This window comes from Limanda limanda, chromosome 15, assembly GCF_963576545.1.
Source record: "Limanda limanda chromosome 15, fLimLim1.1, whole genome shotgun sequence".
Classification (NCBI taxonomy): Eukaryota; Metazoa; Chordata; class Actinopteri; order Pleuronectiformes; family Pleuronectidae; genus Limanda; species Limanda limanda.
This window is the reverse complement of record NC_083650.1, coordinates 13,654,726-13,670,626: the sequence shown is the minus strand read 5'-3', so window position 1 is coordinate 13,670,626 and position 15,901 is coordinate 13,654,726. Positions and strand designations below refer to the sequence as shown.

The 15,901-nt window shown below is 46.3% G+C and overlaps 1 protein-coding gene across 1 annotated transcript in view; it reads right to left on the bottom strand.

Moving 5' to 3' along the window:
- Positions 1 to 15,901, bottom strand: part of LOC133021100 (collagen alpha-1(XIX) chain) — a 97,078-nt gene that overhangs the window by 62,373 nt on the left and 18,804 nt on the right. Inside the window, exons 10-12 of the mRNA XM_061087870.1 lie at positions 1,876 to 1,905; positions 1,762 to 1,788; positions 1,198 to 1,251 (exon numbers count right to left, since the gene is read on the bottom strand). Of these exons, the coding sequence (XP_060943853.1) occupies positions 1,198 to 1,251; positions 1,762 to 1,788; positions 1,876 to 1,905 (111 nt within the window). The remainder of the gene's footprint in view (positions 1 to 1,197; positions 1,252 to 1,761; positions 1,789 to 1,875; positions 1,906 to 15,901) is intronic.

Here is a 15,901-nt window from a genome sequence, read left to right as displayed (position 1 = left end):
CAGCTCGAGCTGCTATATATTTTATATTTTGCTGCAGTGGAGCCACATGTTTTTGGTTTTTTTTCCATTTTATGAGCATTCTTGAGAAAACAAACAGGAATGGGGAGTCATCTGAAGAGAACTTAAATATCATTTAGTGTTTATTATTTTTGATCACAGCACTGGATACCCGAACGGTGCCTGGTTCGGCCCAAGTGTTTAAATAATATTCAGGTTTTTCACACTGCAGGTGTCTGTAATAAGGAAAAAACAAGCTGTAACCCTGCATGTCAGCACCTGTGTTACAGAAACAGAGTGCAGCTTACATTAACTGCATGGGGCTCGGCTTGGGCTCAGACATAAAAAAAACGAAACGCCTCTTTCACCCCAAGCCAATTGAGTCGGACACAGACCCTCTCTCCACCTGTCACTGGAAAGTGCCTTTCAGCCGTGATGTCAAGGAACAATAACATTCCTTCAATCCTCAGTTGAAGGTTTAACATCTACATTACTGATGTCAGGTCAAGGTACGTGAATTTAACGTGTTCAACCTCTCAGCTATTAAAGTGTATTGTCACACTTTCCCAGAAAGACCGTGAAAGACTGTTTCCTGCTACAAACCCTTTGAAAGTAAGCTGTGCTAATTATAGTGCAGTAAATATATACCTTTGATTCATGCATTGTGCTACAAAACTTGTAATTGGGGAGAGGATTATCCACTAGAAGGTCGGTGGTTTGATCCCTGGCTCCGGCAGTACCTGCAGTGTATGAATGCTATAATAGATGCCTGTAGAGGCACTGCACAAAAGTGTGTAAATGGGTGAATGTGACTCCTGCTGTAAAGTGCTTTGAGTGGTTAATGAGACCACTTTTAGATATTGCAGTCAGAGGTGAGAATTAAATAAATGACATTTCAATGGGCAACGTCTCCCTTATAGAAAACCAAACACTGTTCGCCACATCCCACTGAGACTCACGTGTGCTGCCGGACCCACTGTGAGTGCACGTGATCCATTAACCACAGAGCCCATTCATTAACTGTCACACATTACAACAGAGCCACACTGACCCCTTCACTTCTTTCCCGGCCTGTTGCTTTGCCACCGTTTTCTCTTTGCCTTCCCCCCCCGTAAAACAACAGCAGCCACTCAGCTGCTGTTTGGCCTTTTCCAGCACGGGCCAGGCCACACAACTAGTGGACGGTTTCTGTTTACTCACCCTTTTGCCCTCCTTGCCTGGCTCCCCTGGCTGACCCTGCACCCCGGCCGTTCCCTGCAGAAAGGACAGGTGTCATAATGAATTTGGTGCTACATTCATGTGCATATGGAACAGGACAGGAGATTGTGTGCAAACCGATGCAGACAGATGTTTCCGCCAAATGTTTTCTGCAGACCAGTTGAGAACAAGCGGGCTTATATGTAGTGATAGGAAACGTAGGATGAGCTGAGTTAAAATTGCATGAATAGATCTAGGGGAGTGTTCACAGCAGTTTCTAGGTGACTTCTCTCTAATAGGCAATTTTCAGCCTCGCTTGATCAGAGCTTCATTCCATTATTCGACACAGTATCTTAATAAGGAACTATTAACAAGTTAATCAAGGTATATGCTCAGCCGTGATTTTGTTTTGAAGTGCCTGTGCAAGGATATGCTCACGGCGCTTCAATATTTGCTTGATGAACCTAATAGTTGAGCTTAATTGCTTGAGAACATGCAATGTGCACTTTATTGCGCCAAGGAAAACAAGTCAGATACTCTTCTTAATTGTGGGGATTCATTTCTTACCTTTTCTCCTTTGTCACCTTGAGGGCCCTGAGTGTGGTAAAAAAAGATTTATGTTAGCAAAAAAAACTATCTTTAGATGTTTCAGCAAGGACAATATAAGCTTAGTTATATTACCTGATCTCCTTTGAGACATTCTTTGTCAACCTGGGAATCCAACAAACAAGCAAACATAACATGTCAGTCAATATGAGGACACAGTGCACATGATTCATATGAGGTCTAACAATACTAGACAGCTACAGGCAAGCAAAACAATTGGTCATGAGGAACAGTAATTATCCTTGGCCGCAGTGACCCTGAGAAAAGTTAGGGCATGACTATTACAACTCCCCAGACGCCCTGCTGGCCACTGTCAGAAAAGGGCAGACAGAGTCGTCTGTCAACCGGGCCACAAAATGGACACAAGGCCACATACGACATCTCGGCTTTCAAAGACGAGCCAGATAATTGGTGTCTTCTTTCAATTGGCATCCACAAGTCAAACGCTGTTGACTTTTCTCGGAAACAGCTGCAGAAATGGACATTCACAACATACTGCCCATCATGTTAGTGGGCGGCCTCGCACAAAATAATAAAAGTGGAAAAACACTATTAACGGGGAGGCTGAACGTCCTGAGGTAATTGCAGCCGCGGCTAAAGATGCTTTCAGACATCCACTGAGCTCACACAACCTTTCCTGAAACTTTTAAAAGAGGCTGTATGTGAGAACTCACATTTCCCATAACTTTTTCCTGCCAATGTGAGAAAAAACAGCAGGAAAATGTCCAGAAAAAATTCCCAGTGAGCAAACAGAAAGACGCTGCTAACATTGACACAACACAACTGATGCAAAATCTACAAACGCAAAAAGAATAAAAAATACATGTCAGGATGAAAAAAGGTGTCACACACGTAGAGGATGCTGTCGAAGATGGCGACTTGGAAAGATGACAAGATCCGAGAGCTTTTTGGTGACAAGGATTGGCAAACAAAAACACACACTCTCTGAATTGTTACCTCGTGTCCCACCTGTCACCTGAGTTTTCTGGACAGGTTTCTGTTGTTGTGATTGCCTCAGAAAATCTCCTGCTGCATTGCACATGTGTGAAAGGCAAAGTTCATGTCTGAAAGCAGCGTATGAGCGACTGCTCAGATAAAACTTATCTCAGTCTCCCTGCTGTTCTTTTCCTAATAAATTCAATAAGTTTGTTATTATTCTTTTACAAAAGCACTTTCTTGTTGCCTGTGAGCACAGAGCTCTGACCTTGGATATAAAGCCCTTGCTGCAGGTCCGCGCTACACCGGCAAACCTACTGGCACGATGAGAAACTTTTCAACTTGTTTTCCAGTGAGAGACATTTTTTGCTTGTCCTTAAAAATTGCATTAGAGAGTAGCTGAGGGACGGTGGCAGTGTTCCGAGGGTATCAAGAGCACTTTGGTGGCATAAAAAGGACGAGGCAGAAGCAGTGGAGACACAGTTTTCGTATCACTCCGGCGCTGATTCCAACTGGCAGGCCGATCCCCTCGCGATGATGCGTACATAATTAGCTAACCGACCCGGCAGTATACCTTAAACCTCCAGTGGCCGTCAATTCCCGAATGCGAGTGTGGGTGGCGTCTCACATTCGCTGTAGGTGTTGATAGGTGACGATGCGAGCCTCTGTGAGTACATGCTGACAGCTGACATATGTACCTTCAATTTGTGTGTGCACTGAGATGAGTACATGTATGGTCTCTGTCCTCTGGACCACAGGAGCAGCACCGGGTGCAGCCTGTCCAATTATAAGGTAGAAATACACAAAGCGTGATGCGGCTCTTCTTCACCCGGGTGTCTGTAAATGCTGGAAGTCTGCAGGGACAGCCACCAACCCAATAAGTACACGTCTCACCCGTGTAGGATACAGCCAGTGACTACCTGTCAACCTCCATCCTCCCCACCCCCCACACCCACACCCAGCCGTCTCGCAGCTCCTTTCTCTTCTCTGCCTGGCTGCTCATCCCTATCCTTTTGGCCCATGGAGGACAACCACTGAGCCCTGTCTATCTGCTCCTTGTTTGACCCGCTCCCAGGCGATGGAAATGTGACACAGAGGCTCCTCACCTGAGTGCCTCCCTTTCCATCTCTGTGGGCCAGGCGCTTTAACACGGGTGCGCGTACCCGGTCGGCCAAGGGGCTGTGATATTTACAAAGATCTCTGTCCAGCCCCTTTTTCAGGTCACACTTCACACCCCGAGCTCGGCTTGTTGAATGTCCTCACATGTACAGACGGCATAATGAGATGTAAATGAAATAGAGTGAACTTACAGGCAGCCCCGGAGCTCCAGGCGTACCCACATCCCCCTGTGAAGGATAATAAATAGTGAAAACTCCCAAAAAACTTTGTAACGTTCTCTGAACATACTGCGTGCGATGGAATAATGAATTAAACATCTGAACAATTTAAACATCCAGCCCAAAGGCTCGTTGTGTGATTAAAAACAAAAAAAACGAAGGTAATTTAAAATAAGCGGGATTATGCATAGCTGTAATATTTGTGTTCTATGTGCTACACAGGACCATTAAGTGATATTTACAGTATGTCGTGAAATGAAGTCTGTCTGATGACCCTCACAGCGTCAGACGACTGGCAGGTGGGCTGCTGCTATTAACTGGGACAGGCCTTAAAATAAACACAGCCGAGCTGGATGATGTAAAAGCTCTGCAGTGTTAACAATAGACAGGTATGATAACATTGTTTGGTGCCTGTGACATAAAGGCAGCCGCAGAAAAAAGTCATATAAGGAGAGAAGTGGAAGTCGTCTGACACCAGTGTAAGCAATGATCGCACATGCTTTTCACTTCCTCGCTTTTTTTTTTTTTTTTTTTTTTGTCTTTTCAGATAAAACTCACACATCACTGTCCAACTTCCTCTCACCTTTTCACCACAGCACTTTACAAAGCACCGGGTTGAGAATGGATGGACTTTACACCTGGCAATACAGTTTTCTTTTATCAGATGTAGATGAAAGAAGAAAAAACTCATATACTTCATTGTACTTCATATCCATTTTCTTGTCTAAATGAATGTCACAGCTAAAATATGCCAGCTACGGGATATTCAGGGGACTCATTACGTTGTGCTTCCAACTCTGCCTCCCTTTGTCAGTTTCAACAAACAAACCTTCTCTCCACCCCCCCACCCCCCCCCACCCCCACCCCCCACCCCCACCACCCTCCCATCCTGTAAACCGGATAAAATACGCTGTGATTCTCTGTTGTCTTCACAGAAACACACAGACCTCATTATAACTTCAAGGCTGGCAGACGGAGCATTGCACCTACAATTACGCGGTGAGTTCTACCAAAAGACAACAACAACAACAACAACACACAAAAAAAGTCCCAATAAGGGAGGAGAAATAAAAGAGTAGGAGATATGGCAACTAATTACAGGAGAAAACATTTCATCTCTCATACATGAAAATAATCCCACCTGGCACTAAAAGAAAAGTTTGAGGAGAGCGATATTTTCTGTATTGTAACAACACTTAATCTTATCATGTCAGTGAACAGTTTATAATAAAAAAAAAAGCTGGAGATAAGAACAAGGTTTTGCATCAAACATGTCGCTCTCGCTGCCAATGTTTTAAATCTCAGGTGAACCCTGTCACTTTAATCTCATATTCAGTTTCTCACGTGTCTTTGTAACGTCTGTCAAGGGAAAACAACAACATCTATTAATGTAAAATAAATTAATTATTGAAACAACAACGATGAAACCTACTGTCACATACTGACACATTCATCAAACTGTGGCATTCATAATACATAAATACATCAATCAGCTCCATAGACAACGTGTCTCAACTTCCTCCAGAAAATGAAGCCAAAACATTGCAGATACAAAGGCGGCATTTTAATAGCAAAGACTAATTAGAGGTAAAACTACTGGAAAACTGAACACGAACAGATGAATAAGAAATTAATTAGATAAACCATTTTGGAAAAAAAAAACATTTTTAATGTGTATTTTGACTTTTCCGTTTGGCCCATGTCCCATCCACTAACATGGAGGAGGTAGGATTTATTACCATCACTACAGCCACCAGGCAGTGATCGAGACACTTTGGCTTCACTTTTGGTCAGTTGACATATCGTACATCATTATATAGAGTCTGTGGCTACAGCATTAAAATAAGTTTCCTGTTTTAACGCTGTTTGACACACACACACACACACATATACTCTTTATCAGTCGGGAAGTGTATATGACCAGCGGTGAAGGATTAATAAATCATGATAGCAATAACACCATTCTCTATCAGGCCATGTTTGGAGTAGCAGTCACAGCAGCACTTTGAACAGATGGGCACATACGTTACTGACACTGGGATTACAGCTCATGCAAGTCAAGCAAATGATCTATTTTAATGAAGAAAAAGAAAAATGAAATGTCGTAATTCTGTCGAGCCCAGGCTCACTCACTTTGCTTCCCGTGGGACCAACTGGACCAATTGGCCCCAGGTCACCTTTCAGACCCTGGGAACAAGAAAATATACAGAAGTTTAAATATTTGTTATTTTCACTGCGAACGACTAACGAATAATAACAACCCAGCAGGTGTTACTGTATGTCAGTAGACTTTCAGTACACACGTATGTCATGCAGGTGTGAGACTCTCATGCCTGTCACAACCGCTCAATGAGAAAACGGCAGAAAATGTCCATCAGTCACTACACGATGTACAAAGACCCGGCCGAGAGGTTCACAATCAGCTGGCTGCACCGTGCCCCCCCCCCACACACCCCTCCTCCGTTTCCCCCCTTCGATGCACTTAGGTTGAGCAAGGACAGCGGCTGTCATTGCTTTTACACCTTGCAGCACTGGACCTGGGGGGGGTGGGGGGAGCTGAACTATGCAAGCTCGGGGCAAAGTCAAGCCTCTCTGCGGGCGAAACGTGAACGGCGAAGGACAGCTGAGATAAAGAGTTCCAGCTGATGAATGAGGCTTGACACATATTGACAGGTTACATTTGCAGCGAGCCCTGTTAGGTGTGATGACACATTTGGGCCAGTAGCAGCCAGTCTTTGAAACAGGTTAGGTGGGGGGGTTGGGAGCGGGAACAAAGGGCTGGTGTGAGAGGCGCTTGTAAAATGACTCAGAGATACAATAATTTGTCACGGTTAAATTTAGAGATGGAAAGGCTATTAATAGTGAATTATATATCTGCAGAAGATGATTACCTACTCTTATCACATTACGTCTGGCTCCAGCAGAGACATGACAAATCCATTGCCCGTTCCCTGCAAGCCGCGTGGTTAAGCACCATTGCAAAAACCCAAGCCACAGCAGCACTGGTGTGGAAGCGTCGCACCTATAGGGAAACGCCAGATGATAACGCTCGCCGATGAGTTGCACTTACATTGTCATGCTCGTGACATGAATTTATCAGTTTGTATCGCAAATGGACCCTCAGCCTACGCACATTGTCAATAATAGGGGCGGCTGTCTCATGGCTGCACTCCAGAGCCCGGATCTTTATTTAAATCGACAGCTTAACCACTTCACTGAGGCAATGTGACACAAGGGGATGCACGAGCAAATTTTTCCCTGTGAGTTACAAACCCGAGCTGCGGGTACAAGGCTCATCTGATAACAAGGACGTCAACAGCTTCGGGGTTCTGTCAACTCCGCCAGCGTGTTCGATTAATCTTGCAAGAGTTTGGCCAACACTTTTGTAATAAGGAGATCTTGTCTCATCACGATGACGAGAAGGCTCTTGTTTTGTCTTCCCTTGTTGTTGCGACTCCTCAGTCATCATGTGGGGGTTTTCTCTCGTTATATTGAGGAAGGGACTGAACGCATTTCCAATCATAAACAAACAAATTGCGTTCCTGCAAACTCTCTATCACACAGTTATAGGGATGTTACAAGAAAGTACATTATCCTACTGTACATATATCAGACAGACAGAAAGATAGATTCCTGAAATGAAATGTATTGTACGAGCAGCATTAAAGTTCTTTACATTCGCATTATATCATTTTACCCTATAGCAGAGGAATGGATTCTAGACTCCTGCATATCATTTTCTTATCATGTTAATTTTGCAATGAATTACAAACAGTGTCAGTGAACTTTACAACCTTCAGATTTATTTTTTAGGATGTATTAGCAGCCAGTCGAACAAACTGCCCCACTCTAGTGTGGTTAAACGTTGGACATTGGGAAAAAGTTGGTTGCAATTCAAACCCATTCTCAAGGCATTGTACTTCCACTAGAATCATCAAAAAACGTACAATGGATTCACACTGGAGGACAGTGGTGTTGTGGCGTGCACTCATGGGTGTGTCCTCTCACCCAGTGGGTCGATGGGAAATGTAAAGTCTGTAGCTATATATACTTCCCGTATGGGGAACATGTGCCTGTTCTTCCTGACTACTGAATAAACAACAGTAAGCAGTACCTGCGTCTCTGCCTTTCCTTGTCCTGCCACATTGGTGACCCCGTTTTTTGAACATGTTCGAGGTGAAGGAGGATAGTGTCCCTTCCTCATCGGGGGAAGACGTTTTTTCTTCCCCGGCTCCCGTGGACCGTGTCTCCACGACGACCATGGCGCAGCAGCTTCCAGGATCGAACAGCTCCGCGGAGCACGTTAAGCTCCCGGAGTTTTGGCAGAACGACCCCGCGCCGTGGTTTCAGCACATCGAGGCTCTCTTCCATCTGCGAGGAGTAACGGCAGACGACTCCAGGTATTTTTTGGTGGTCGCGGCTTTGGACCAGCAATCCACCCGGCGCGTGATGCAGCTCCTGCGGGCCCCGCCGCTGCGAGGGAAGTACGCCGCCATCAAGCAGCTTCTCCTCCGACGCTACAGCTTGTCAGCCGCGGAGAGAGCGGACAAGCTACTGTCGCTTCCCGGTTTGGGTGATGGTTCGGCAGTGGACCTGATGGACGAGATGCTGTCGTAGCTGGGCTCCGAGGATGAGGGTTTCCTGTTCCCGCACATCTTTCTGCGCCAGCTCCCGCTGCAGGTGCGCGCAGCCCTCGCCAACTCTTCCTGTTTGGCGGCCGGCGACTCCCGTGGATTAGCTGAGGAGGCGGACCGGATCCTGCTGTCTTCGAGGAACGTCTCCGTGCAGAGTGTGGCCGTGGAGTCCTCGCAGTCGACGTTGGAGAACGAGGTTCCGGCAGTGACGGCTGCAGTCTCCACCCGCACACAGCGCGGCCAGCTGTGTTTCTTCCATCAGCGCTTCGGCAGCGAGCCGGCGCTCGGTAGCAGCCGTGGGCGCTGGTGATCAAGAGGAGCTGCTGTTCGTTCATGACTCCATATCAGGTAATCAGTTCCTGGTGGACTCCGGCTCGCAGAAGAGCCTTCTCCCTCCTGCAGCTACGGACCTCTCGGCCCGTGGCAGTGGTCCGCGTCTGACAGCGGCTAACGGCTCGGCTATAGAGACGTTTGGTACCAAGTCTGTGACTGTGTGTTTCAATGGACGCAAATTTCTGTGTGATTTTGTTGTAGCCTCCATTACGGTTCCTATTATCGGAGCAGATTTTCTGTGCACTAATGGGTTGTTAGTGGATGTAGCTAATCGCAGGCTCATTGATGCTGTGTCTTTTGCGTCTTTTCCGTGTCAGTCAGGGGGACCCGGGCCGTTAACACACGCTAATTTTGCGGCGTTAAAGGATGTCTTCCAGCGCTTACTGGCGGAATTTCCTTCGCTGACAACGCCCGCATTTTCTGCCGCGGTTACTAAACATGGCGCGGAACATTTCATTCCCACTGCGGGTACGCCCGTTTTCGCACGTTCGCGTCGCCTCGACACCGTGAAGTTAGCCACCGCGAAGGAGGAGTTTGCTACCATGGAGCGTTTGGGGATCGTTAGGCGGTCCAACAGCCCGTGGGCTTCACCGCTCCACATGGTGCCCAAGGCGGACGGTTCTTGGCGGCTTCCGCCGTTTAAATAACATTACGGCCCATGACCGTTACCCAATTCCGCATGTTCAGGATTTTTCGATTCGTCTGGCGGGCATGACAATTTTTTCTAAAATCGATTTGGTGCGAGGTTATCATCAGGTGCCTGTGCGGCCAGAGGACGTGCCCAAGACTGCTGTCATTACGCCGTTGATGGGCATGGTCTCATTGTCAACACAGCCAAGTGCCAGTTTGGGCTGTCTGTCATAGACTTTTTGGGCCATCGCATTTCGTCGCAGGGTGCGGTTCCTTTGCCCTCGAAGGTGCATGCAGTTGCGGATTTTCCCCGTCCGGTCTCGGTCAGGTCGCTACAGGAGTTTTTGGGCATGGTAAACTTTTACAATTGTTTCTTGCCTCGTGCGGCCCAACTCCTGCAACCATTGTATGGTGCTTTGAAGTTTAAGAAAGCCAAGGACCAGGTTGATTGGACCCCTGTGAGGATCCAGGCTTTTGAGGGGGCTAAGGCTGTCCTGGCTAACGCGGCGCTTCTGGCGCACCCCGCGTCTCGGGCGCCCATCGCCCTCACGACCGATGCTTCAGATGTGGCTGTTGGTGCAGTTGTTGAACAGCGGGTGCGTGGCAGCCCCTTGCATTTTTTAGCCGCGGTTTGCGAGACAGTGAGCGAAAATACAGTGTGTTTGACCGGGAACTGTTAGCGTTGTACCTGGCTACGCGTCATTTCCGTTTCCTGCTGGAAGGCCGCCCTTTCACAGCCTATGTTGACCACAAAGCATTGACGTTTGCTATGGCAAAGGTGACAGAGCCATGGTCTGCTCGCCAGTTGCAGACTGCCTGTCGCGGGTGCTGGTGTGCCCCGTGCATCTTGGGGTTGATTTTTCCGCACTGGCTGCCGATCAACCTGGGGACCCGGGTATCGTTGCACTGAGAGCTGCGAGTACCGGTCTGGAGCTGGAGGAGGCAGTTGTGCAAAATGGTGGGCCTGCCCTCCTATGCGACGTCTCCACGGGCCACCCCCGCCCGGTGGTGCCGGTTGCTTGGCGCCGTCGGGTCTTTGATATGGTGCACTCTCTTTCTCATCCGGGTGTCCGGGCGTCGGTGAAGTTGGTGTCTTCGAAGTTTGTGTGGCCTGGCCTTCGCAAAGAGGTCAAGGAGTGGGCGGCCACATGTGTGGCGTGTCAGCGAGCTAAAGTTCACCAGCACACTAGGGCGCCCCTCGAGCCATTTTTGATTCCAGCCAGGCGTTTTGATCATGTGCATATCGACCTTGTGGGGCCTCTTCCCCCTTCCCAGGGTTTTACACATCTCCTTACCATGGTAGATCGGACCACTAGGTGGCCAGAGGCGGTTCCTCTGTCTTCCACGACATCTGCGGACGTGGCACGCGCTTTTCTTTCAGCTTGGGTCTCACGTTTTGGTGCACCGTCTGATATCACCTCTGACAGAGGCCCGCAGTTCATTTCAGAGCTCTGGTCGGCGCTAGCAAAGTCTTTGGGCACACAGGTTCACCGTACCACTGCCTACCACCCCCAGGCTAACGGTTTGTGTGAACGTTTTCACCGGTCGCTTAAGGCGTCATTGCGGGCTGCGCTCTCAGATGCAAACTGGTTGGATCGGTTGCCGTGGGTGATGCTCGGGTTGCGCTCGGCTCCTAAGGCTGACCTGGATGCCTCGCCTGCAGAGTTGGTGCTCGGTCAGCCGCTCCGCATCCCAGGGGAGTTTCTGCCTCACAGCTCGGCCCCCTTTCCGCGTCCTGCGTCACAGGCCGCTTGTGCACCGGTGCCCGTGCATCATTTTTCTCCTCGGTCTTTCGTGCCAACGGATCTCGCGACCGCTCGGTTTGTTTTCGTGCGTCACGATGCTCACCGGTTTCCCCTCCAGCCCCCGTATGACGGCCCGTTTAGGGTGTTAGAGACGGGTTCTAAAAGTTTAATACTGGGCAGGGAGCGTGTTTCGTTAGACAGACTTAAGCCAGCTCATCTGTTGGCCGGCGAAGAGGTGCTACCGGCCCGGGTTCCCCGTCGTGGTCGCCCCCCTTCTAAGACCCCTGTGTTGTTTTCTCCAGTTGTGCCTCCTGATCCTGTGTCTGTTGTTAATGATGTCCCTTCTGCTTGTTTCACCCCTGCGTTTGCGGACGGGGATCGGCGTAGCCGTTATGGTCGCCTCGTTAAACCCCCTGAGAGGTACTGACTTTTGTCCCATTTTGTATTTTTCCCTCTGGGTGTTCGGGGGGGGATGTGTGGCGTGCACTCATGGGTGTGTCCTCTCACCCAGTGGGTCGATGGGAAATGTAAAGTCTGTAGCTATATATACTTCCCGTATGGGGAACATGTGCCTGTTCTTCCTGACTACTGAATAAACAACAGTAAGCAGTACCTGCGTCTCTGCCTTTCCTTGTCCTGCCACAGTGTACACAAAGGAAACGCTGGCCTGACACGTGGCACAGCAATAAACAAATACATATGAGCATGTTTTGACTTCATGCATTCTGTGTTATTCAAATATTTGTGTTAACTTTTCACTTGATGTTGGGCTTGACTTAGTCTATAGAGTCATTTAAATGAATTATACTGATTTGCAAGAAGCTGACCACTGTTCTAAAAACCACAATAAGTTCAACAAAAGTTTTGAGCTTTATAAAAATTGGTGCAAATGAGGCCCTACAGATACAGTCCATATACAGGATGTACATCCTAAAATAACAATGGCACGAGTTGTCATACTTAAGTTAGAACTACTAAATAATGTAATTATCTAGATTGTGTTATAAGTCATAAATATTTAATGTTATTTAATTCACAGCACTGTTACAAAGTGAACTCAGCTTCCCCAGCTCCTCCTCTGCTGCAGACACAAGACAATATGTTTACAGTGCTGACAGGGAGCTGCCATAATTCAACTTGTATAATACAGCTGGGAGAGACTGGTGTAAGGTGGTGAGTATTTTGTTTAACATCTTTAACAAGCACACAATAACCAGTTTTGGCTCGAATTACTTAATATACCTACATTTGTCAAAATAAACTATTGATACACAAATTAAATTGGAGTTTTGAATATGCTTGATTTATCTGGTATTGTTTTCTTCAATACGTGGTCCTGGAGACACACGTACTGTTGTGGAAACAACCACAGAGACTGTTTTGAGTATATTTATATGTACGTACAGTATATATAAATATACATACAGTAGGACATGTATGTATGTGTCATGCACTCATCTAATAGTGTCGTGATGAGTAGAGATAACTAATGGTCAGAAGATCTACATGTGGTCAAACATCATTGCTGGTGAGATCACCGGTATAATGGTATGATTGTATGATGCCATTGCTTATAATGACATATTACTTATAGAAGACTATATACACATGCTTTTACATATACTTATAGATTATGTTTTGGCAAATGTTGATATAATTTTTATTATACACATGAATGAGACAATCTTCATGTAAAAAAAATAAAGGATTGTTTAAAATCTAAAAGGCTCAATAAACAGTGGCTGTAGCAGTACCTGGGATGTTGATCTACTACTTTGCTTTAAATATTCTCAGCTGAACAACACGAAATTATTCAAGTATGATGCATGCTAATATTTGTCATGACGGTCCTAAGGTGGGAAACATCGAACGTCCCCTTGAAGGGAAAAGTGATTTTCTTTTCTCCAATCCCCTTGCTAAGATGCTGCCCCTCTGTCTGATGGAGGACCGCCATAAGCCCACAGGCCCAATTCAGGAGCACAGTGTCATAGAGGGAGATACAGACTGGAGGAGCTGGGTGTATTGTTTGCCTTTGTCGCAAGCTGTGGGCTTTGTTGCATCCGCGGCGAAAGGATGAATGAGGGAGAAGGGGCTGGGAATAGGCCGGTGCCGGTTGTGTGGCTGTCGTTCCTGCAGCACGAGGTCAGAACACTGTGGGGAGCTGTGTACACTCGCCTGCTAATTACACACACCACTGTGTCTTGTCATTCCTGTAGCGGTGGGGCCACAAGACAATCTGGCAGCTCCCACAGCCCAAGACGACTAAAGCAAGCAAATAAACAGAGCCAGGCAAGCGGGGATGTACAAATACAGTCTAATTATGTTTCCTTATGCCTTTTACCATGCAGAGCGGCTGCAGGTCGGGGCCCTTGTCTGAGGAGGAGGTATAACGATGGCAAGTTTTACTTACTGTACACAATTTAATCACTGCTATCTAGGTTTGGCCTATCGGGGAGGAATGGGAGGGGGTGCTGAATTAAAATAGTAGATGTGCTAAGTATTCAGAACATTCTGGTGGGGAAGTGTTGTTATACTGAATGACAGGCCTGTAAAGCTACGTGGAACTGGAGCTCTAAGTAACATGGATATCTTGAGTGTCGGCCCACGAATGCCAGGGAGGTTACGGCAGGAAATGCCTTTTGTGACTTTCCATCTGCTCAGCGATACGCCGCCTCGGACAGTGTGGTGAAGTGTAATCAGGGAGTAGCTTGTTGGAATGTCTATCACCCTCTTTGAATAAATACACAAGGTAACCTAAACAATGGGCTCTGGTGTGAGGATATCAGAGTTCACTGTCAGAGATCCGAGGCTATCGGGTTCCACCGGTGTCGGTCGACTCCTTTTTCTACGACGCTTCACTCTTCAGCCGAACATGTAGCCACAAATGTAACTTGGATTACCCCCCCACAAGATAACACGCCGTGCACCCCCTCTGGTCCTATGGGAAGCATATCTGCAAAATGACACTAGATCACATGCTCATACATAGAATTCTGTCTTCTCCGGTGTCCACTCCAGCCTTAAATAACATACGAGCTTTAAAAATGGAATATGAGCTAATTGCGGTGAAGGGACAGATCGGGTAAGAGAGTCTGGGAGTCGCAGTAAATAGGCTTGAGTCAAATCATCAGGCGAGTTTATGTGCACAACATGTAAGTCTTTCATTTGTTTACAATTAAATATTTTGTGCTAATCCTCACACTGGGTCTTGACCTGGCTCCTCACTTACTCTATTTCACCCTTTAAATATACACAAGGAACATAATTACCACACTTAACTGCAGTCGATGTTAAATTATATGTTTTAATGGGAGCATTAAAAGACACAGAGCAATATGTAATTCACTATCTGAGCTTATAAACATATGTACATCTACTTACATAGATTAACCCGTCATAGTTTAATTTAATGGGTATAGGGGAACCTACATTGGACCTTAATTGTTTTGGTTTCCTCAGAATATAAGTGTGTGTACAAAGAAAATCGAATGTGTTAAAAACTGCAATTAATGTTGGAAATATTTGCCAATAAAGACACTTTTTGGTCAAAAATAAAGTTGTCATGTCTTGAGACAGCTCAAATATTTTATTTTTTATATGGAAAGGAATTTCCCATTCAAGGACAAACAGATGATATCCTTCTAATTGTTTTAAGAGAGGTCTAACATTTCAGGAAGCACAGTTGCTTGTCGTCTTACTCAGTGTCACATGAACACGTATCAGTGTCCTAACTCTGCTTTCATTACAAACACAGATCAGGACATGTTAAACCTTAGTTCTACAGCTCTCTTTATAAATACATTAGTAGATCAGTAACTGGTTTGTTAGCTGACAAGCCACAGTATCTTTTTCATTGTTAATTTAGCTAGACTAGCTGTGTTTGTGCTAAGCTAGGCTACGCAAGTTCCAGACCCGCCAATAACTGAATGTCCCAGATTTTTACATAATGGCCTGTGTGTGATGATGGTCAAACAAGCCAGCGAGAATTGGTGCTTCAGAAATATTTCTGATTTCTTAACTTTTCCTTGTTTCTTTGGGGCATAGCGTCAATGTAGATTCCTACATTCAAAGATGGCTGCCCTCAATGCACTAACTTGTTCAATCTCAATTGACATGAACTTGATGATTCTAGCAGTTTTAAGCAGTTTCTTCTCTCGGTAAATCGTTGAGCAACACAGTGTCAGGCTCTTCATACTGAACAAGCTTCCAGCTGATTCCACTATATGTGCCACTGATGTCCATTACACTGGAGCTCAGGGTGAACCAGTGAGTGAAGAAATAACAACCTCTGTTCACTCCTTCCTCCTGATTGCTTTAGCCCCAGTTCCAATCCGCGAATAAAAGCACACAGTCTGAGCCCCGGAATCATGTACATTCCTTCTTCCTCCACTCAGACGGAGTTAATTTCCAGTTAGGTGGTCTCAATCTCTTCAAGAGTTCTATGCCACTAAACTTGAAATCATGTTCTTCATATGCAAATGTTTAT